We start from the raw sequence: 21,833 nt of genomic DNA on the forward strand, positions 1-21,833 counted from the left end.
AGATGTTTCTTTTTGAACGGAGCGAGGCAGGGCTGAGCCCATGCGGTTTGATCCGCAGTTGGAGTTCAGAGTAAAAACATGAGCATCTTCAAGTTCTTCTTGTTTGAGCAAGAAAAACATTTTTGCATGAGCTACTGGCGAACAAAGAACAAAGTTGTGTCTGACTCATTTGTTTTGCAAAGTTTGCAAAATGTCAAGTACACCTGCAAAGATGTGCACCTCGTTGTTTTGTACACTTCCAGACTGCACCCACAAAGACAGTTTCAGGGTTGAATTGTGTTTACAGTTACATACAGTCGTTTTTCATTTTACACATTCAAATATACTGTATGCTCCCAATAATACAATAATTGCAATTTTTGGGGGGGAGAATTTTACCAGTTTTAGTATATTTTAATATAGTTGTTGGGGCTCTTCAGACACTGAGGTGTTTTAAAAGGTCAAACTATCTTCATAAAGACATAATCAAACATATTTGCCAAAGTAAATACATTCGTAATATTTATCTGACATTTCTTAACATTTCTCTTTGTTTTTGTGTTCTAACAAGTTAAGACACTCGACTCTTTGTTTTGGTCCAACTTATTGGACAGGTTTAGCCTGTAAATCTAAGGTTAGGCCACATATCCACTGTACGCTGCACGGTTTTATGTGCAGATGCTTCTCTTATCCCCTTTTTTATTACATAGAGGTGTGCAGCGGAGCCATGCAGCCTACCACCTCAGCCGGGGTTTATTTCTACTCTGCTTTTGCTGTAGTGCATAAATAAACGAAAGTACCTGCCTCATTCCTTCGCTCCCAGGGAGGCAGCCAGGAATTCAAAATGAAAGAAGTGTGAAACCAGCTTCTGCTTCATGGTTTTTAACATGCTTGTTCTGATGCGACCAGTTCAGAGTAACACATCCTTTGTTGGGACACTTGAATTTGTGTAAAGTTGGACCAAACTCAGCTTTTCGGCCATGGATTCTTGTGGGATCAATGCAAGTTTGGACAAATAATTACAATACACATTTGTCACAAAACAGTACTATGCATACAGATTGTATACAGTGTGAGTAGTTTCCTAAAAAAAGGAGTTGCAGTTTTGCAGGGGAAACCAATTCAAACCCTGCCTCCTCAGCTCTGGAGATAGAGACCCCTCCATCAGGCGTCTGTTTTGGAAACTTGGGGAGCTTTCCAAGCGCATCACTACAATTCCAGCATCGGTCAGATGAGCGGGACTTAAACATCGCTCCATAATGGAGGGACGTTTTTGTGGGAAGCCCTTAAAAAAACACGCAGAGCAAATGTTGATGCTGGCGTGATCGATGTTTGGCAAGTTGAGTGAAGTGGGGTGAGGGGGACTACGGGGGAACTACAGGAAAGAGTGAGATGTGGGGTGGGTGCGAGAGGAAGAATGGGATGGTGGACTGTACAGTAAACACACAACCCTCGAATTCGTGTCCAGCTAAGTTCACACATGTGTATTTCAACCATGCATCTCCATCCGTTCCCGTCCTCCTCTTCCAAAACCTCATCTTCATTGCAAACATTAAAGCCGCAGTTTTCTTTTGTTCTTGGTTTGTTTCTTTTGCCAGTGTCTGTTCTGCCCACAGTTTCTGATTAAAAACACATCACTGTTTCTGCAGAATGTCGGTTTTCCAGTCATTTCTGCGTTACGGGGGCCTTTTTGTTGACCAAGCACAAACTCAAGATGTGATGGCTCAAAATTCTCACCTCTGAGCCAGTTAAAGGGAGCAAACGTCTAAGAATATAAAGATCAATGTGAGAAAAGAGTTTAGTGATGCACTCGAAAGCTTATGGACAAGTGTACCACTTCTCCTCCTCCCGTTATTCAGACAATCATCAGTCTTTTTTCATGATTTCAGGAATAAGAATCAGCCGTTTTCAGAGGTGTTTCATGATTATTTTTCCTTACATCTCTTTTGTGCATGTATGTTTTTCTCAGCCTGGTATTTGCTTTTCCCATTCAGCCCCATATACTCTCCTGACGTCCTACTTCTGATGGAGGGGGGTGGTGGATGGTTGTGGGTTGTGCAAAGGTCCCAGAAGACAAATCCCAGAGGGAATGTCAGAGGCACCAAAGGAAACTTGTGAAATCCATCTCCACTGGCTCGTTTTCCTGTTTCTGCACCACATGTTAAAATACCTCGGCTTCCACCGGTGCCTTTCAGGGGCTAACATTCAGCACGGAAGACCCAGAAAACGCAAAATTTGGATCAAAGTCTGCAGCAGGAGCTAGGTTTCCACCAGACACCAGGCCAGAGTCCATCCTTTCACCAGCCCCTGACATTTATAGAGTGTCCATTAGGGTGCCCAGAGGGACTCGTTTTGGGACCAGTATGCTCCCAAGTCGCGTAAAAAGTCCGTAAAAAACAAGTCCTATCCGTCACTGGAAAAACTGAAATGCCCTCCATCCTGAAAGGCACCCAAAGAAAACACCGAAAGAAGACCCGTGATCTCTGCAGTCCCACGGTCCTGATTGTGGCTGACACGCAACTATGTACACATGCAACACTAAATATGGGGAGTGAAAAGCATTGTTCCCAACGTATCCCCTGCAGAGGTTTCAAATTGGAATAAAACCTGGTCTTCCACAGTTTGATAACATCACAACAAGCCGTGAGTGCATGTTGCAGCATGTCACTGAAGCTACGATGCTAAAGCGAAATATTCTCACAGAAAATGTATTTCCCTGTGTGTGTGTGTGTGTGTGTGTGTGTGTGTGTGTGTGTGTGTGTGTGTGTGTGTGTGTGTGTGTGTGTGTGTGTGTGTGTGTGTGTGTGTGTGTGTGTGTGTGTGTGTGTGTCTGTGGGAGCGTTGTGTTTTCTGTAATTCAGCCTGGCATATTGGATTTCTGTGCAAACTTTGACTCCCTGAACATCATTTACAAGTTCTGCGGGTTTTGAGTAAAACTCATTTGGACCTGCCAACGACAGGATATTCACTTATTAAGGCCGACGATCCGCCGCTTTATATGAAACCCCCGCCGCTGATTTGACCCACCGACTTTGATTACGGCTGTGCGCTGCTGACAAACCGATAATGTTCGCTCTTGGATTTGTCTGGATCTAAGCAGCGTAAGGTTTTATTCCTTAAGTGGATGTGGGTCACAACTAAATGGCTGCTGTTTAATCTGGAGTCAAGACTTGTTGAAAGTAATTTGGAAACTTTGGAAACTTACGTATTTTTCAAGCAAAAATGTTTGATGAGGATCTGCGTGACTGTCCTTTAAAAAATGCACGCTAAACCATTAGAGCAGAGGGATGTTGCCTTTGAAAAAAAAAAAAAATAAATAAATAAGGGCGGAGTCAAACGAGGTTTTGGAAGAATTTATGCCCTTGGGAGTGAATATGCATGCACATGCCTATACGCGTAAGTGTAAAAGCTGATGTAATTGTTCTGTCACAACCACTTACGGTGAGACAGGAAACGGCCCTTCACACCAAAAACCTTTTTTTTCAAATCTATTGAAATGCCCCTTTATTTATATATATTTTTCTTCTATGCATGAAATTAGCTAAAGAGGGCAGCTGGTTTGTGTCCACGCGCAGTCCTCCACCACGCTCGGATCAGTCCATTAACCGGGACCTGCACTCGGCTCGGACTGCAGCGCAGTAAAACAGGATCCAGCTGCTGCCCATGTGACCTGACATCTACTGTAATTGCTTGGAATGGAGCAAGCAGCCTGGAAATGTGGTTCCTGAGGAGGGAAGGAGGGGTGGGGGTCCGATAAATGAACGACCGACATATACATGCGGATACACAGAAACGGAGCAAGACATCGGGTCTCTGCACTTGGATATGTCCAAGCCACGCGTAATTGTTTGCAGAGCTTGAATTACATCAGAGCTTTGACTTGGACTCACTGAAGGAAAAACGTAGACAATTACAAACATACAGTACGTCACGCTTTCCACATGGTAAACTGCAGGCTAAATAATTCGGGATAATTTGTGTCTTTGTGATTAACTAGTGTGTAAATCTAGTGGTTCACACACATAGGATTGTTTTTAAAAGCGCTCCTCCATGAATAATTGCATGAAAACTGCCTCTGATTGGTTCGGTATATTCCATACCGGGGAAATACACGAAACAAAGCTTGAAGGCATACAAGGGTCTTGACGCTTGGTCCTACTTCAAGGCAGGATTTGTTGTAGCAATTAAAGTAATGAGGACACCAAACTTTATGATTTGACCGTTTTCGGTCCCGAATTTCCCGCGCTGGGCTGCGGATGTGACGTCACATGACGCTGCATGCGCGTTCTCCCCGTTCTCCCGTGCCGGCTTCACTGTTGGCTGCAGTACCCCCAACGGCCGTCGTGGTGAAGGGTGGCGCTAGAGAGTCTCATTTCTTAAAAGGAGCCTCAAGCTCCTTTAAGCTAATTTTTTTGCAGTCTGTAAAACGCTAACTCTGATTTCTTGCTACATCTATGAGTACAGTCGATCCCACAACAGCTCTTTCCCATTTTAGTGTGCTCAAACTGAAAGTTTACGCTGCCACTCAGTGGGCGTAACCCGCTGTGAAGTTGAAATCTGTGACGTCATGCGCATTCCCTCTATAGAAAGGGTTCCAGGCCTTTTTCACAAAAGATTTGTTGTTTTTTTGGAAGTGAATGGAGGGAGAAAGCATCTCCACTTCAGCACTTCTGTCTCTTAAAATCTATTCTGCAGCTTTGTGCTGAAAGATGTGAAATAAGGTGATGATGAAGATCAGAGTCCGTCGTTGTCAGGTGACCCTGCAGATCTGAGCGGCTCAGTGAATGAAATACACAGACCTCAGCTGCTCCGGGGACTGGAAATCATCTCAGACAACTGACATTTGCATTTAGGAAAATAAAAATATAATGTGTTTTATTCAAATAAAACCATCTCAGCTCCAACTTTACATCAACATCATAATTTAAACCCACTTGGCAAACCTTTAGCAGCTTTTCGTGCAGTGTGATGATCGACATTGTCCTTCTTCTGACTGAGTATAATAATTGCATTTATTTATTTATTTTAACTGTAAAATTATTGATCAAATGTCATAGTTTCGGTTAAATTTAACATCTTTGTCTTGTAAAAAGCTTGTCGTCCATATTTTTGGTTACCATGGTGACCCCTGCCACGGTGATGGTGTAAACATTTGGCCACTTTCAGTTTTTGGCAGATCCAGGCTATGAAATTATGCCAGTTTGGTCATTACAACCCGGATGTTGTTAAACTACCATTTAACAACCGCTGTAGCGGAAAAAAGTATTTAAAGAGAGGAACTAGTCCCAAAATTGTCAAAGGTTTCCAAAGATTTCTGCAGCGATAACAGACTGAACGGATGACGATAGTGTATGTACACATCCTCAACCTCCCAGATAGATCATTTTTACCGCTCAAAAGTTGTCAAATGGGTGCGCATTTACACATATCTGTGCTTGGATCAGCTTGCATGTACGTGTGGTATTTTGAGTCTCTTTTCATAACTTCAGCTCATACAGATCCACAAACGCAGGCCGCGTTGAAGCGTCAGCGAAAAGCTCGGCGAACCTGGGCTTTCATCTGAATCCCTCATGTGATCGAATCTTTGAAGCTGACTCTAGTGACGTGGGAATAAAATGTACCTGTTTGTTTTTGTTGTGAACTGCGAATTTGCAAAGCCGTTAAACCTCTAATCAGCTCCGTATTTGTATGCGGATAAGAAAATACATTATACCCATAACCCAAAATTATGCAAAAACTGTATGTAAATGACTAATATTTCAAAGGCAAACAGAACAGACCTTCAAGTCTTGATGCATAAGCCTGCCAGCAACTCTATATTACTTCATGATGGTGCAACATGTTTGTATAATGGTGCAAAAAGAAAAGTGTTTTTTGTTTTTTGGTGTTGTATTTCTTTGGTTACCAGTGGATGGACCCTGTTTTCCAGTCGTTGGTTGAGCTTCAACTGAAGCTGAACTAATCTCTTCCTGCTTCTAGCTCCAGCAGAGTGGCATCAACCTTCTCGTTTTACTCTGAAAATTCAATAATCGTGTTTTTCCCGAAATTGTTCAAATTTACCCTGAACCAGAAATGCCGACTGTGCCCATTTGTTTTGTTTTTTTTTGTGGATTTTTTTTTTTTTTTCTGAAAATGTAACAGTCTAATCGTTGTGCTGAGAAAGGCACGTTTTTGAAAAAAAAAGAAAGAGGGCAACTTATTTAAATCGTTTCTAGTCACGCTAAGCTCACTTTCTGGTTGACTGGGTTGGGACTGCGCCCACTGCATCCAAGGTTTTCATTTTAAAAAACACCTTTTGAATGAAGAAAAACAAAGAGAGTTTATGAAAAGGGGAACAAATGTAGAAAAAGAGAAGGAAAAAAGCAGCAAAAAGAGGTTTCAGGTCTGAGCTTGTCTTGAGCCTTTCTCTTCGCTCTCACCTTATCGGTGTCTAGTCTGAGTTTTCGTTGTTTTTTTAATTATTCCAGGATGAAGACTGAGGCCAAAAACGCAGAGATCTGGCATTCATTTACATTCTTACTGGTTTATGCCTCCCCTCTTCTCCCTCTCTCTCTCACACTCTCTCTCACTCTCGTTTTTTCTCTAAGAGGAAAGAAAAGGATGGAATTTCAACGGACCAAAGAGAAACAGAGCAGAAATCGTTGGGGCAACAGCAACCCAGAGTGAGCCTCCCACGGGGATCCGTGCCGCTGCGTGTGTTTGCAAGGTCTTTGTTGGCTCATCCTGAGTGATTACCATCGTGTCTCAGAAGACATCCGTGAGGGCAGAATCCATGCACGTTCATGTGTGTTTGAAAATATATGTGTAAGATGTGTAAAACATCTAAAAATGTGTAAAACATCTACTGAATATTGTGTTCCCTCGGGGACGGCTGGTCAGCTGTGCAAACAGTCTCAGACGAATTCTTCCAGAGCCACGTCGGACCCCTCCTTCTTTTAGTCCCCAAATTTAAGACACGAAACACACTAAACAAAAGTCCACATCTGCAAGTATTCCTCACACATGGAGCTTGTAAATCTGCAAATTACTGTTCTAGTATCTGCACTCAAGTTTTTTCAGCTTGCTAAATTACTTACCGAGAATCTTCCAACACTACTTGCCGAACCCTGGGTGATAAATCTGCACCACATCTCATGTTTACACCTTAGCCAGCCTGTAGTCCAGGGGTCGGCAACCCAAAATGTTGAAAGAGCCGTATTGGACCAAAAACACAAAAATCAAATATGTCTGGAGCCGCAAAAAATGAAAATTCTTGTATCAGCCTTAGAATGAAGGCAACACATGCTGCATGTATCTATATTAGTTATTTTTTTTCATTATGCACTTCGAGAAAAAAGTCGAAATGTTGAGAAAAATTGAAATGTCGAGAAAAAAGTCGAAATTTTGAGAAAAAAGTTGAAATGTCGAGATTAATGTTGAAGTACAATCTTGAGAAAAATGTCGAGAAAAAAGTCAAAATGTCGAGAAAAAAGTCGAAATGTCGAGAAAAAAGTCAAAATTTCGAAAAAAAAGTTGAGATGTCGAGATTAATGTTGAAGTACAATCTTGGGAAAAAAGTTGAAATGTCGAGAAAAAAGTCAACATTTCAAGAAAAAAGTCAAAATTTAGAGAAAAAAGTTGAAATGTTGAGTTTAAAAAGGAAAGGAAAAAGGAAGAAAAAAAGAGAAAAAAAAAGAAAAAAAGAAGGAAAAGAAGAAAAAAAGAAGAAAAAAAGGAAAAGGAAAAAAACTAAAAAAACAACAACAAAAAAAAAAAAAAGGTCAAACATTTTTGAAAAAGCTCCAGGAGCCACGCACTAGAGCCGCGGGTTGCCGACCCCTGCTGTAGTCGAACCGAACTGAAGCTCTTGAGATCGAGCTTTTAGTACCAGATAATGCGTCCTACTACGAGTTATTCCGACTCCCCCTTCTGGAAGTGACGACACCACGAAAGCCAGAATATCAACACAATAGGAGAAGAAGACGAACAACAAAAAACTATCCGGAAGAACGCCAACGCAAAAGTGCGTGTGGAGCCACCTAGCATCGCGGAGTCCAACGCACCTCACTCAATAATCGATTGTCTTCTCGTGCATGTGTATTTGGATTTCTCTGAAACTCCAGTTCAATCCTTAGCTAGATTGTTGCCAATAGCTTGATTTAGATGTGAATGTAACACTGAGTGTAATCTTACCAGCAGGTCAAAAGGTAAGCGCCATGCACCATGTTTTACAGTGCTAACAAGTTGTACATAGTTATAATGTAAAGTGTGACATGGTCTGGTGCCCCGTTCACACTGGGTCGAGATTATCTGGGGACCTGTGGTCATTTCTAATAATCACAGAGGAGGTCTGGGATTTTGATCATTTTAAGTAATGAAATCATTTTAATCCTGTCCGAATGCTCGTCGTCAGGGCTGGAATCTTTTTTTTTTATTCTCTCGTCACCTTTTCTGCCTCTTTTCCAGCATCATTTTGGTAAATTGTGGTCCATGTTGTGACATTATAATAAAGCTTCATTCTACATCCACCTCATAACGTGTAAATATCTGATGCTTTTAGATGATAAACACACAAAATCTTAATCGACATTAAGCTTCACACAGAGACAAGAAGTCCTGATCAGCAGAAGAGCCACGATGAGATGATGACACATGAGACTTTTTATCTTTCATCAAGCTCAAAACCAAAACTTTTAGAGCTTCATGCGAAAGCCCTGGTTACATTTATGGTTAAGTTTACTGTTACCATGGGAACTTAAGACATAGACCATACTCAATTTTTCTGATTTTGTCACTCGTCAAAACGTGACGTGTACTCACTGAAATCTAACTCTTGAGTGTCTGATCGGATGCTTTTAACTCAACATTCAAACTAAATGTTAAATATAAGTTAATTGTTTGATTAAATGCACAGCACCCGAGGTAATTTACTGTAAAACACAGAGACTTAGCTGATCCAGCACGAACGTGCTGAACTCAGATGTCGGGGAGTAATTTCAGAACTGCTGCAGATCCAGAGGTCATTTTAGTCCAGTGTGAATAATATATAATACAGAGTTTACTTCAACTGCTTTGAAATTGGCAACATTTGAGTGGGTTTAGTTAGAAAACGGAGCTGGAAATGCTCCCCGACATCGACATCCCACCTCATTAACTCAAACTCGTAAAAGTTCAGAAAACGGGATGGTTACGGTGAGCAACGCCTGTGATTGAGAGCTGTTGTCTAATGTTATTTTCAGCACTTTTTTTCTCTTCTTTTTGATGTTAAATTTAGTACGCCACATCCACAGTACTGACTTACTGTTGCCCAGTTTTGTTAGGTGTGAAAATAGTGTGTAATACAGGTCTCCTGGATACCCATCTTGCTTTTGTGGCAAATCTAATGTATCCAGCGCAATTTTTGCTAGTGTTTTTAATTCAATTCGATTCAATTCAAAAATACTTTATTAATCTCCGAAGGGACGTAACAGATATGACATCAACTAGAGTCATGACTTCCAACGTCAAAGTGCTAATAAAACCCATCAGAGTAACTTGAATATTTCAAATATCACCATCACTTCACTTCTTTGTCTTTAGGGCACTACAAACTATGGGCTCTGGAAAGTTTAAATGATTTAAATTTTTACACAAGTGAGGGAAGAATAGAGGTGGGTGGCGTTGTGGTGACGAAAGAGCCAAAAGGCAGAACTCTTCATTTACTGGTTTATTTACATCCCCACCCTCACCTATGGTCACGAACTGAAAGAATAAGATTACAGATACAGGCGGATGAAGCGTGTTTCCTCTGTATGTGTGCATGGACCCTTCCTTAGTTATTTATCTAGTGAATGCAAAGTCCTTAAGTCAAGCAGTTGCCTCCTGGTCTGCTGCATGGTGGGTAACTAATCCTCCTTTCAGTCTTTGGAGACGACCAACTTCGCCATGTCCAGTCCTGAATGGATTGAACGTGGACCAGTGTGTTCTTGGGAGGTTGGTGCCAGGGACCTGTAGGTTGGGGTCGAGCACCAGCTGTTTGTTTGGGACCTCCTTGGACTCCCATTCCATTTTCCAAGCCAATTGGATGGGGAAGTCAGCTGACGGGGTATTTTTCCAAATTGGTTGCCTAGATCGAACTCGTGGATTGTAGATATCTGCATGGATTGGTAGATGGAGAGAATCTTTGAGCAAACCAGCTGTGAACTGGTTAGCTTTTCCATAGCTCGGGGTGCTAAGGGGAGCCAAATCATTACGTCACAGCAAACGTCAGTTACATCGCTGCGTTTGCATTGGCGTATAAATCGAGCTAATATGGGCTCGGTCCGCGTATTACCCTCCAGTTTCACCTGGACTTCCTCCATGGACCACATTGCTTAAAACAGGTTGTCTCCCCCACAGACCACTGCTCTTTTGCTGCATCCATCCTGCATATTAATCTGTCGCTTATTTAAAGAGTTGGTGCTACCTTGGAACCGTTTCTTTTGGCCTAGAGCCAGTTCTTTGTCCGTGGAAACAGAAAGCCCGGTTCCAAACTCAGCACTGGCCCAGAACCAGTCCTGCAACTGATTTGGTGGAAAAAGGGCATGAGAGGAGCTAGTTGAGGTGGTTCCGGCACCTGATTAAGACGCCTCCTGGATACCTCCCTGGAGGGATCGCATGGGAAGACCTTGGTATTTCCCAGGCGCGCAGGAAGACGTTTTTGCCAGGGGGGGCGGGGGTTCTCCCTTAAGAAATCACTTGCCCCTCCCCTGCATGAAGAACAGCTGACAGTGCGCACAAGCTTTACCAAAAAATAGCAAACCAACCATCTACAGTAAAAAAGGAACATGACTATAATTATTATCATAGTCACATAGGCGGCTGGTGACAGAAAATATTTGGTGAAGCTATAGGGAGGAATCCTCGCGCCCGCGCACGGAAATTTTGAAGTTTTTTTTCACCCAAAACAGTTGCATAACAATGATTTGAGCATAATTTGACCAATATTACCGGCAGTGCAGTCTCCTCCTCCTTCCGGGTCATCGCTGCTCATATGGCCGGCTGCACCATCAGGTGAGCAGTGTTAGACACTGGGGGGGTCGCTGACGCGGTGGCTGCAGGTGCAGTCGCTCTCCTCCAACTCACTGTCACATTGGCAGCAGCTTCGGCAATGTTTTGTGTCTGTTTCTCTTTTGGTTTAAAAAATTAACGTATATCCATCTTGGTCTTGACTTGGAGCTTTTTGTTGTGTTTTGAAAGGAGCGCTGCTGGCTGTGCATTTGTAATTGGCGGACAAAAATGCGGATGTTTAAAAACATTTGCGGTTCTGATCACCTGAGCGGTCCGCAGACCAGGGGGGTGTGACTGGCTACTTTTCATTTTTTTAATTAAAATTACCCCTATAGGCCTATTCAGCCTTCATCTCAAATGTGGCTTACAATGTTGTGGAACAGAAACAGCAACCACAAATATTTATATATTTATAATCTTTTATTGTCATTTCAATTTTTCCAGGGGGTGCTGCAGCCCCAGCCGCACCCCCACTTCCGGCGCCTATGGTATTTCCCGCCCTTTCATCAACCAAAACCTACCGTGGAAACTTTGGACTCCTTTCCCCATCAGCTATTGTAACACTAAGTCCCACATCAGCACCAATGATTCTACACCAGACATCGTCATAGAGGTGACCTAATAAAGTAATGACCGAAGAGAAAATGGGAGCAAGAGACCAAGCAAGAGTACATTTCAGACAATGTTGTAAAAGCTACTAATCCTCCACGCCCTTGGGGGCATCCCTGGTGCTAAAAACTGCAAAGTCTGGGCTTAAAGTCATGCTGGATTCACACAGAAGCGTTAAGCATGCTTTGAATTCACTCACTATTTCTTTTAAGGTGCGGCAGTTACAGTACCTCCAAGTTGATATCATTCACAAAGAGAGAGATATGTGCACTCGTGTGAAACTCGTGTAAGCTTAAATGCAAAGCATGTTCGACAAAAGCTGAGACGCATCCACAAATGGCCTCAAAGCACAGACCTCACATGGGTTTGAGAGTAAATCCTGGAGTCGAAGGAATGAAAACATCATCTTGATGGTTGAGTTATATGGTTACGGCCCCACGGAGCCAAGAGCGGTGTCAGTATTGCACTTTAAACGCTTAATCTGGATCTCATTAGGCCCACGGTCCGTCTGCGCCCCGCTGAATGCATCCAGACGGCAGCCGCACACACCTCACAAACTGTCGGCACTGAAATCAGCCACGAGGAAAATATCAGTTCTCTGATGGAGTGCTCAGAGATCTGAACCATCCATAAAGTTTAAAAAAAAAATAGAAACCTACTGGCTGCAACATACATATGGGATCAAATGTCTGATGTCTAGGATGTAAAAAAAAAAAAGCACTGAAACCAGATGTGAGAAGAGCTGGCATCATCGCGGACTTCTCCCCTCAGGGTGTTATACGCTGCTATCTCTGTAATTAGAGCTAAAAGTGGCTATTTCCTCAACTCAGCTGGGACGACTCATTGCGCCTCGCTGCATCTCTGAGAAACCAATCAACCGCTGTCAGTAGGAGACCAGACAGCACGCCCTAAATTCACCGCTCGACTCATGCCTTCGGCCGAGGTCCCCGTGGCCCCGCAGAGCTTCAGAAGAGCGCATACCTCCATAGATCACCCTTGTGTGGACCCCAAACCGATGCTAGTTGGCTGGAAAATCCAAATAAACAATACGCTGATGAGTGAGTTGGAATGTCTTAGGTCATGCAAAGAGATCCTCAAGTGATTGGATGCCTGCAAGAAAACGTCTCCAAGTCGACGGCATATGAGAAAGTGCAGTGGGGGAGAATAAAGTGTTTAAAGGGGCCTCGGGAGACTCGGTCAGTCTTTTAAGTTTACTGCCAGCCACATTTTACAACTTGGCAGCGACATCATGTTCAATATATCTAGACTGTGTGACAATAGTTCCCCATGACTGCAATTCTAGCAATTTTTTATCTTTTTTTTCCCCCCGTGTTACATTCTTTCTGTCATTGATACTGGATTTTTGTGAAAAGGTAGAGAGAAGCAGCATTCAGATCGGAATCTGTCTGTTCACAGAACCTGCCACGATAACCACTTTTGAACAGTCAGTCTGTGCATTTATGACGATATGAAATAATAATAGTTCATATAGCTTTCAAATGCAGGTTAACATCCCAGTCTGACTTAAATTAGTCCAAACTTTGCACAGTTGACCTGAAAACAAACAGAAAATGAAGCTGAAGTCGCGATTATGTCTGCAAAAAAAACATTTCAACAGGACTGGAGTGGACGTACAAGTTCTATGCATGCTCCACAGTTCCCACTTTAACTCAGGAGGGCAGGAGGAAGTTGATTCTGAGCGAATCAAAGAAGAAAATAATCCAGCTAATGAAAGCAAATGCTAACAAGCTGAAAGATAGCGTCTTATCACAGGCTATCATGGTGGAGTGGGACTAAAGCCTGGTTTATGCTTCTCCGTTAAAGAAATCGCCATCGCCTCAATGATCGCCTCATTATTTACCTTTCTGGTCGGTGCCTCAAAGAAAGAACAATTCTCCTCCAAAGCTCTAGTGGGCGCTGAATAACAGAGGGATCGTTCTTCACTGCAAAAACTAATTTCTTGGAAAGTAAAAAAAGCCTTGTTTCAAGAAGACCTATTTAACTATTTAAGTCATTTCTCATTTTAATTCTAATTCTATTTGAATTCTAGCCAAAAAATAATAATTCTTGCCCCATTGGAAAATATTTTGTTGCTTAAAACAATTTCAACTAAATTTAAGGAATATTAGGCTTTAATTCTAGAGGGGCTGTTTTTGCAGTGTTGATCTCGCGTGAAACTCGGGCGGTCTTTATTTTCCAGATTTGCTTTTCTGCGAGAGAGGATGTTATTGGAGTTGGAAGTAATGGATGCAAATGTCCCTTTGTGCGCGGGGGTAGTCTGTATGAGTTTAGTAGGTCCATCTAGAACAGAACCACTCAAACTTTTTGAGGTCCCGGACCCCCTGCCAATTTTTGGTCTTTTGCTGTGGCTTCGAGTCTGCTACATTCAGAAAAAGTGTTTTTTTTAACTACAACCCATCGTTGTCTACTTCTTTTCTACTTCTTCTTCTTCTTCTTTGTGTTACTGTGCTTATCGTGTTCTTCTTTGTTTTTTAACATTATCGTAATTTCGAGCGCTAACTTGAACTTTGTAAATTAATGAGGGTTCCCCCCAACAGCTTCCTGCAAATGTTTCACAATAAGAGCATTTTAAAGAAATGAAGGGTGTATGCCCACTGAAACTAGGGGGTTCATGATTTGAAAAGGATGCAGATCGTGATACGTTTGTATTAACAGTGTCATGCAGTAACTTCAACAATGCAAATGGCAGCAAGATTTCTTATTAAAATACAAGAATGATGATTGTGAAAGAGAAAAAGAAGGTCACGTGACCCTCTGTAGTTTAGGTAGATAATGGTCTCGGTCACATTTTAATAAAATAATAATCTATTTCTATAAATGTCAGAGGATCTTTTTTTTAGATATATAGTTTATTATCACCGACCCATGGACCCCTTGCAATTACACCACGGACCACTAGGGGTCCGCGGACTACGGATGTGAGGCCTTCAAAGAACCAATGTTCTGGATTATTTTTCCCATGTCAATCACCTTTTCTCAAAGAAAGTCCAAAACCCCAGACTGTATACTTATCTTAATAGAAAAGGGGGAAGTAGAGAGCAAGATAACTCCCGTGAATGTTTTCTTATCATCATAGAGGTAGTCTGGCTGGTGTGATTTGGAGCTCTTATCAGTGGAGTAGGACTGACCGCTGATAGATTGCAGCAGGGGGTTCATTGGTGAGATTGTCTCAGGACAACCGCTCTCAGAAGACAAATAGATGCTATTCTAAAGCCTTTATGGCCAGATCTTTGCCTCGTCGGTGAGCGAAATCACAACATAAGTCTGGCAGGCAAAAGGTTAAGCTGTGGAGCAACATCTGGCACATTTTGAACTCTTATTCAACTGAGAGGTCACATGGGAGAGGTTCACGCTCAGGCCAAAATTAATCTCCAAAAAACTGATCTCCAGTACGATGTTGCTACAAGGGTTATGTTCCTTGGTGGTGACCCTCCAACGAAAGACTACGCCTACTTTTCAAAGCCATGTCGGTTCACACAGGTTGTTAGTCATCATCTTGTATGTAAAAATATTCCAACTACAGCTGGGACGTGGCCAGCGATGCCAGTTGAGGGAAGCGATCGCTCCCTTGGTAGAGCCACATTAACATAGTTGCTGTGGTCCCCCCCATAAATAAACCTCCGGGCCTCTGCAAACACACATTGTGTGTCAGATATAGTCCCACAAGGTCAACGCTACGGCAACACTTGAGAGGAGCTGTCTCAGCTGAAAGCATGTGTGTTAGTGTGCGTGTGTGTGTGGGCAACAACATACGTCTGAATACCTGAGCTGGCAAAATGAGGGGAAATAGGAATAAAAAAAGATCAGATGACAAGTAAAGAGAAGCAGGCAAGACTAAGTTACACTTATATGATGTTAAAAATTTCAAAAAGCAAGAAATGGGAGACGAAAGCCTTTCCTTCCTGTGCAAGATAGGAACCCCTGTGTGTCTGTTGGACTACTCATCCTCAGCATCAGGCCCGTGCTCCTCCGCTTTGATGTAAGGCCGCTGCGTTCACCCCGACAGGATATTACTCTCTAATGATCTCCTGATAGGAATTCCCTCCTACACACAGCAGGGAGTGTTGTTGAAACATGGAGCAGCCACTTGTACACACTCGAGCACCGAAAGCACATCTTCAGTCGTTTCTTTCATCGTGTTTTATTTGATCTTTTTGGCCGATGGCTTGAACAGATTCTGCTTCAGCTGCGGAGCGCGATGTCACGGCCAGTCAGCCGCCTCGGGATGGCGGTCTGCTCCCTGTTATATGTCAGTATGTCAGCAGTTACATTAAAAAGGATGTCACACAGGGGCGTCAATTGGGTATGGCAAGGTATGGCAGCCGCCACACCTTGGCTTCAAGGGAAAATGTAAATGTTTGTTTTTTAAATACATTTATGGAGTTACTCTGTCTATTTGTATTGATTATTCTATTATTTAATACATATAAAATAACTACAAATGCAAATCAGAACAACATGATCGATTTCACTAGTTATTACACGGCAAAAACTCAAAATCTTAACAAGAATATTTGTCTTATTTCTAGTTAAAATGTCTAATTTTTAGTCAAAAAAATCTCATTACATTTAAGACAAGACTCAAAAACTCAAAAAACAACAATTTTCACCTGTTTCAAGTAGATTTTCACTTCAAATAAGTAGAACATTTTTTTGCTTGTAATGAGAAGATAAATCTTGTCCCACTGGCAGATTTTTCTACTTATTTCAATTGAAAATTTACTTGAAACAGGTGAAAATGGTCAAATAAGTTATTTTTCTGGCAATGACTCTTGTTTTAAGTGTAATGAGACTAAAAATTACTAAAAAATTAGACATTTTAACTAGAAATAAAACAAATATTCCTGGTAAAATTTTGAGTTTTTGCAGTGAGCGAGACTGCATTTAAAAAAGTTCAAATTTTCTTGACCACACAGATAAGCTACATAGCAGACTTCTGTGATGAGTATTTGCTGGGCGTGTTGATTGATACTTTAGTTAAGTTCTGTGACTCGTAACCTTGCCATACCTTAGCTTTGACTGAATTGACGCCACTGATGTCACATGAAGCTTGGAGAGCAGACGCTTGACCCTGCAGGGTGCAAACACACCGGTGTGGATGGAAAGAACGCGAGACGCCGAGAGTCAGTGTCAAAGGCGGAGAAGGTGTGGTGGCGAAAAAAAAACAGAAGAGATCCCACTCCTAAACCACGGAAAACAGGTTCGGGAGAAGGAAGCGGCTGTTTGAAGAGCGTAATGGTGCAGTACTACAGTATAATATGTCAGAGAGACATCCGGATCACCAGCAGGATCCTCAACGGTTGAAACAGAGAAAGCTGGTTGAGCCACAGCAGTCCTGCATGTATTCATTTGTGTAGTATTACACTGAATGATAAGATAAGCAAGTGCATCAACCAACACCCCGGTCCCCCCACCCCCCCTGTAACTGTTAGAGGCTCATAAAACTGCACCCATGAGCCTGCAGGGGTTGAACCAACGGAGCGCGTCAAAGCATGCTGACTGTGTGAATTAGTATGTCACTGTGTGAAATCTCGATTTCGTGTACTTGGAATATTGTGGGAGTTATGAATTCCAGGGAAATCACACAATCCAAGCGCCTGTTTTTCACTCAGCGCATAGGAGTTGGAGAAAGTCTGAGGTGGTTCAGTTTGAAACTGGTTCTTCCAGTAAAAATAGCTGCAAAATATTACAAAACACCTTTACATGTTATTTCATGGAGCACTTGAACATAAACATCACTTGATCATGATTTTCTGTTTGTTTTCACTGACTTATGGACTCTGTTAGTTAAAACACTACCAACCACATCACATTAGTATACCCTATGATATAACTCCCTGCAATTGAATCAGGTGGTTTTTGATAATTGTTTTTTGTAATTGAAGTGATGTCGTGTTTAGACGTAGCTGACTTCTGTTCGTCATGTGTGCAGGAGCTGTGAGAGAGGAAGTTGGAGGGAATTTGAGGAGGAGAGAGGTTTTGGGTTTAGACCAGCCCCCCGAGCTGCTGCATGTTTCAACTAAAGCCTGCGCTCCTTCTGCCTTGTCAGTTTGACAGTGACTCAGCTCCCGGTCGGACTCCCCCGGCTTAAAAGCAGATGAAGTGAAGGATAAGGGCAATCACACGTTTCTCCCGAGGTAAGTTCTTTCACGCACCATTTAGATACGTATCGTGTCGTACAGGTGTAATTCTGTCATGTCTGTAGAGCTTATGATAAAGGATGAAGATCATAATTATCTTAAAGATGTAAAAAGTTCATTTACCTGCAAAAGAGAAAAGTGTCATGTTGCAAATGATTAGATTGGTCAGTTTTATTTCCAGAGATTCTATCAAGGTGATGAATACAATAGAAAGAAAAAGGGTTTATTAAAATTGAAAGAAACCAGATATAAGGTTATTAAAAACCTTTTAACTAAATGTTAACAGTGTAGGTATTTCACTGTAAGCAATTTGTGGTGGCAAGTATTTGAAATTTAAAAATGTGGATGCATTAGGCTTCTGAAAACCTCTCCATCACAGTTTTTCTAGATATATATGGATATTCATATTTTCATCGGTGATATAGATCCGGTCTATTTGTGCTATTTGTTGCACAAGTCTCCTATGTTCAAAGCATCTGACTGAATGCCCAAAAGTGAACGGACAATCAATTAAATATCAATATACGACGATAATGATGATAATTAAAATTGCCACAGAGACTCAAAGTAATGCAACCCTAATTACACCTAACTGTTAACCTGTGTTGAACTGTGCAAACCCATGCAAACCCGCTGGTGCGTGTGTGTGTGTGCGTGTGTGTGTGTGTGTGTGTGTGTGTGGGTGGAGGGACATCTACACCGTGAGAATCAGCTGCATATGAGACAAATTAAGTGCACATGTTGTGCTGCTGCTTGTCTAACAACCTTAACGCGACTGACACTCATTTCGAAACAAAACTAGAAAAACTGAAGGTTGCATTGACATTGACCCTCCTGGGATCATATTCTGCCCCACGGACACCGACGACAGCTGCCTTTCATCTGTTTCCACCAGGACTCCCTATTCATCTGCTGTATTCATCCATTCCTGTCTTATACAGTACATACAGAAACTATTTATTTTTAAAAATAGTTTTTTTTAAGGCTATATTTTTCTTCTTTAAGATTTGCACACTGTGTCTTTTTTTGTTTAGCTGCTGCACCGTAAGGCCTTTGAGGATGACAATTTCGATCCTCTATTGTGTTGCACATGTCAGAATTGACAATAAAGTTGACTTGACTTATTGTCTGGATCAACACATCAGGCTTTTCAGTTTCAGCAGCAACTCTTTCAGAATGCACAAGTGATTTTTTTTTAAGGGGGTGGCATTCCCAAGTAATTATTCAAAGACTGTTGTTTCAGCTATCAGTGGTTTTGCACCCAGTCTCTCCGAAATGTTCATGCTTTTCTCATCTTTCCGCAGCATCTGGACTCCCAAACCACGCAGAACTCAAGAGCACCGTCCTCTGGTGAAAAGAAAAAAAAGCATCAGCAGGGATTCTGGTGGACTTCGTCCAGAAGAAGCTCTGGTTACATTTTGTGTGCGGTTTTTGTACTTTTTTTTTTTCTTGGCTGCTATTGCCAACAACATGCCAAGCAAATGATGATAGACACGACTGCATGTAGAATAAAAAAAGCAGCACCCATCATGGAGGCTATAACTTCAGCTTATGCAGGAACTTCCCCGTCTACACCCATGACCTCCGCCTCCCTGACTCCCACGTCTTACAGCTACCTGCACTTCTTCGGGGAATACTATAATAAAACTGTCATCCAGGAGCATTACAACTTCACCGGTAAGCTGAAACCGGACCGGTTCCGCGAAGGGCTGAAACCCGAGAGCATCGCCGTCCTGGTGGTGTGCGTCCTCATCATCCTGGAGAATGCTGTGGTTCTCCTCGCCATTTGGAAGAACAAGAAGTTCCATCTGCCCATGTACTACCTGCTGGGAAACCTGACTCTGTCCGACCTGCTGGCCGGGATTACTTACATGGCCAACATCTTCATGTCGGGACACTATACTCTGAAGCTGACGCCTCTGCTTTGGTTCCTCAGGGAGGGGGGCGTCTTCATCACACTGGCCGCCTCCATAATAAGTTTGCTTGCCATTGCAATTGAACGCCATGTCACCATGATGACCATGCGTCCGTACCACGGGGCCAAGCGGGGACGGATGATGGCGCTCATCGGTGCCAGTTGGGCCCTGGCCGGGTTTTTGGGGGTCCTCCCCATCTTGGGGTGGAACTGCATCCACAGACTGGACCAGTGTTCGACGGTGCTCCCGCTTTACGCCAAAAGCTACATCATCGTTTGTGTGACCGTGTTCAGCGCGGTGCTTGTGGCCATCGTCATCCTCTACGCCCGGGTGTTCCGCATCGTCCGCATCAACACGCAGCGCCAGCGCGTGGGCCTCTCCGGCAGCATGAGGAAGGGCCTGGCCCGTAAGTCGCAGAAGTACATCGCCCTGCTGAAGACGGTGACCATCGTGCTGGGCGTCTTCATCGTTTGCTGGCTGCCCCTCTTCATCCTCCTCCTGGTCGATTTTTTCTGCCCCACCCGCGACTGCCAGTTGCGCGCGCTGCTGCACAAGGCCAACTACTTCCTGGGGGTTGCGATAGTCAACTCGCTTCTCAACCCCATCATCTACACCCTGACGAGTAAGGACATGAGGCGAGCCATCCTCAGGCTCCTGTGCATGCCGTGTCTGATGACCAGAGACGGGCAGGTGAACAAGCTCGGGATGCCATTCCTGGAGTGCAGTTTCAGTAAATCTGAGGTCGCCTCCCAGAAGTTAGAGGTCGGGCTGGAGACGACCATTTCCTCCGGGAACGGTATCACCACTCCATCTCCAATTAAAGCTCTGTATCCCAAACTATTCAAACCATAAGGACCGAGACTGTTTGGACGTTATGTCAAAAAAAAGAAAAAAGAAAGAGTGAAAGGGTTCACCACTGAACATGTCCCCAGCACAGCTTCTCAAAGAAAGGAAATATCTGTGGTATTCTGGAAACTGAATCCAGAAAACGGCGTTTGCATGAACTGATAAAGGACAGACAATGGAAACATGCTCAGATGTGAAAAGTGGTGTCGTCAAAGTTATGGAACGATGTAAATAAACTTTATCAGAACCTTACTACAAAACCAAAGTGTACCACTTAAATGTGAAGCTAAATATCTTTTTTTTTTAGTATGATGTTAATGATGAGTCTCTTTATCTAATTTGCACTGAATGTAAGCTTCTCTAAACTTGTCATGACGCTAAATGGGACAACAGAACACTCTTTTGTTAGGGTTCACTTCCTATTCCCTCTGTTGTATTTTCCTTTTGAAGTACCTTGAATACAGCACTTGCAGCCGTTTATCTGTGAATCTGCAGAGGCCTGAATTTCGCTGGTTCGAAGTCCCATTTTGCACTAGATTTGCTCAGATAAAACCCAGCAAGATCGACCCCTACGCCTGTCTGCGCACGTGAAGCAGAGGCGTTACGGGGAGGCAGACAGATAACAGGAAAGCGGGAGTCGTGGGCGCTCACTTTCAAAAACACAGCTTGGAAAAAACACTACCGGGCTACTGGTGTGGGAGGGATGCTGCAAAATAAAACCCTCCTCCACTTCTTTCTTGCAAGGAGCAGATGGCTATTGGATGTGGAGGAAAGTGGAGCGTTTTTAGGGGTCGTGTCCATTTTTTTTTTCTCAATGTCAGCCTGACATTTGCAGTAAAACTGCAAACAGCAATAACACATAAGCATGTCAACAGGTCACTAATGTGACTAAACAGCAGATGCAAACAAGCAGTTTGTCTTTGAACTTTTAATAAAGTTGTAGAAGTCATTTATTGGCAGAATCTGGAGTTAAGGACAAAACTGTGCTTGCAAGTTAAACCACGTGGAGTCAGTGCAGATTCACTGTGAAATTACTCTGATGCTTACTTTATTCATCATTAACATTTCTGTTTATAGTATGAATGTAATAAATGCGTAGCCACATATTCTTTAGTTCAGTCTGTCTGAGCCTCAATCGAGGAATAAGGCAGAAATGTTTCGTGTTTTTTTGTACTGAAATACGTGTAATGAACTTTCTGTCTCCCTGGAAACATTTTTAAAACACTCGTTTTGTAAATTATATCTATTTTGTTAAAAGCAAAGGCAAACATCACCTTTCTTTTCATAAAAGAAATAAAATATTTTCTTAAGTCTC

The 21,833-nt window shown here is 42.7% G+C and overlaps 1 protein-coding gene across 2 annotated transcripts in view; it reads left to right on the forward strand.

Annotated features, from left to right (window-relative positions):
• Window positions 1–21,833, forward strand: part of s1pr5b (sphingosine-1-phosphate receptor 5b) — a 47,851-nt gene extending 26,018 nt beyond the window's left edge. Inside the window, exons 3-4 of one of the 2 annotated variants that reach the window (XM_061716488.1) lie at window positions 17,549–17,753; window positions 19,061–21,833. In XM_061716488.1, coding sequence (XP_061572472.1) covers window positions 19,238–20,524 — 1,287 coding nt within the window. In that variant the 5' untranslated portion in view covers window positions 17,549–17,753; window positions 19,061–19,237 and the 3' untranslated portion in view covers window positions 20,525–21,833. The remainder of the gene's footprint in view (window positions 1–17,548; window positions 17,754–19,060) is intronic. The other variant, XM_061716498.1, reaches the window with a different exon arrangement.

Source organism: Cololabis saira, chromosome 1, assembly GCF_033807715.1.
Source record: "Cololabis saira isolate AMF1-May2022 chromosome 1, fColSai1.1, whole genome shotgun sequence".
NCBI lineage: Eukaryota > Metazoa > Chordata > Actinopteri > Beloniformes > Belonidae > Cololabis > Cololabis saira.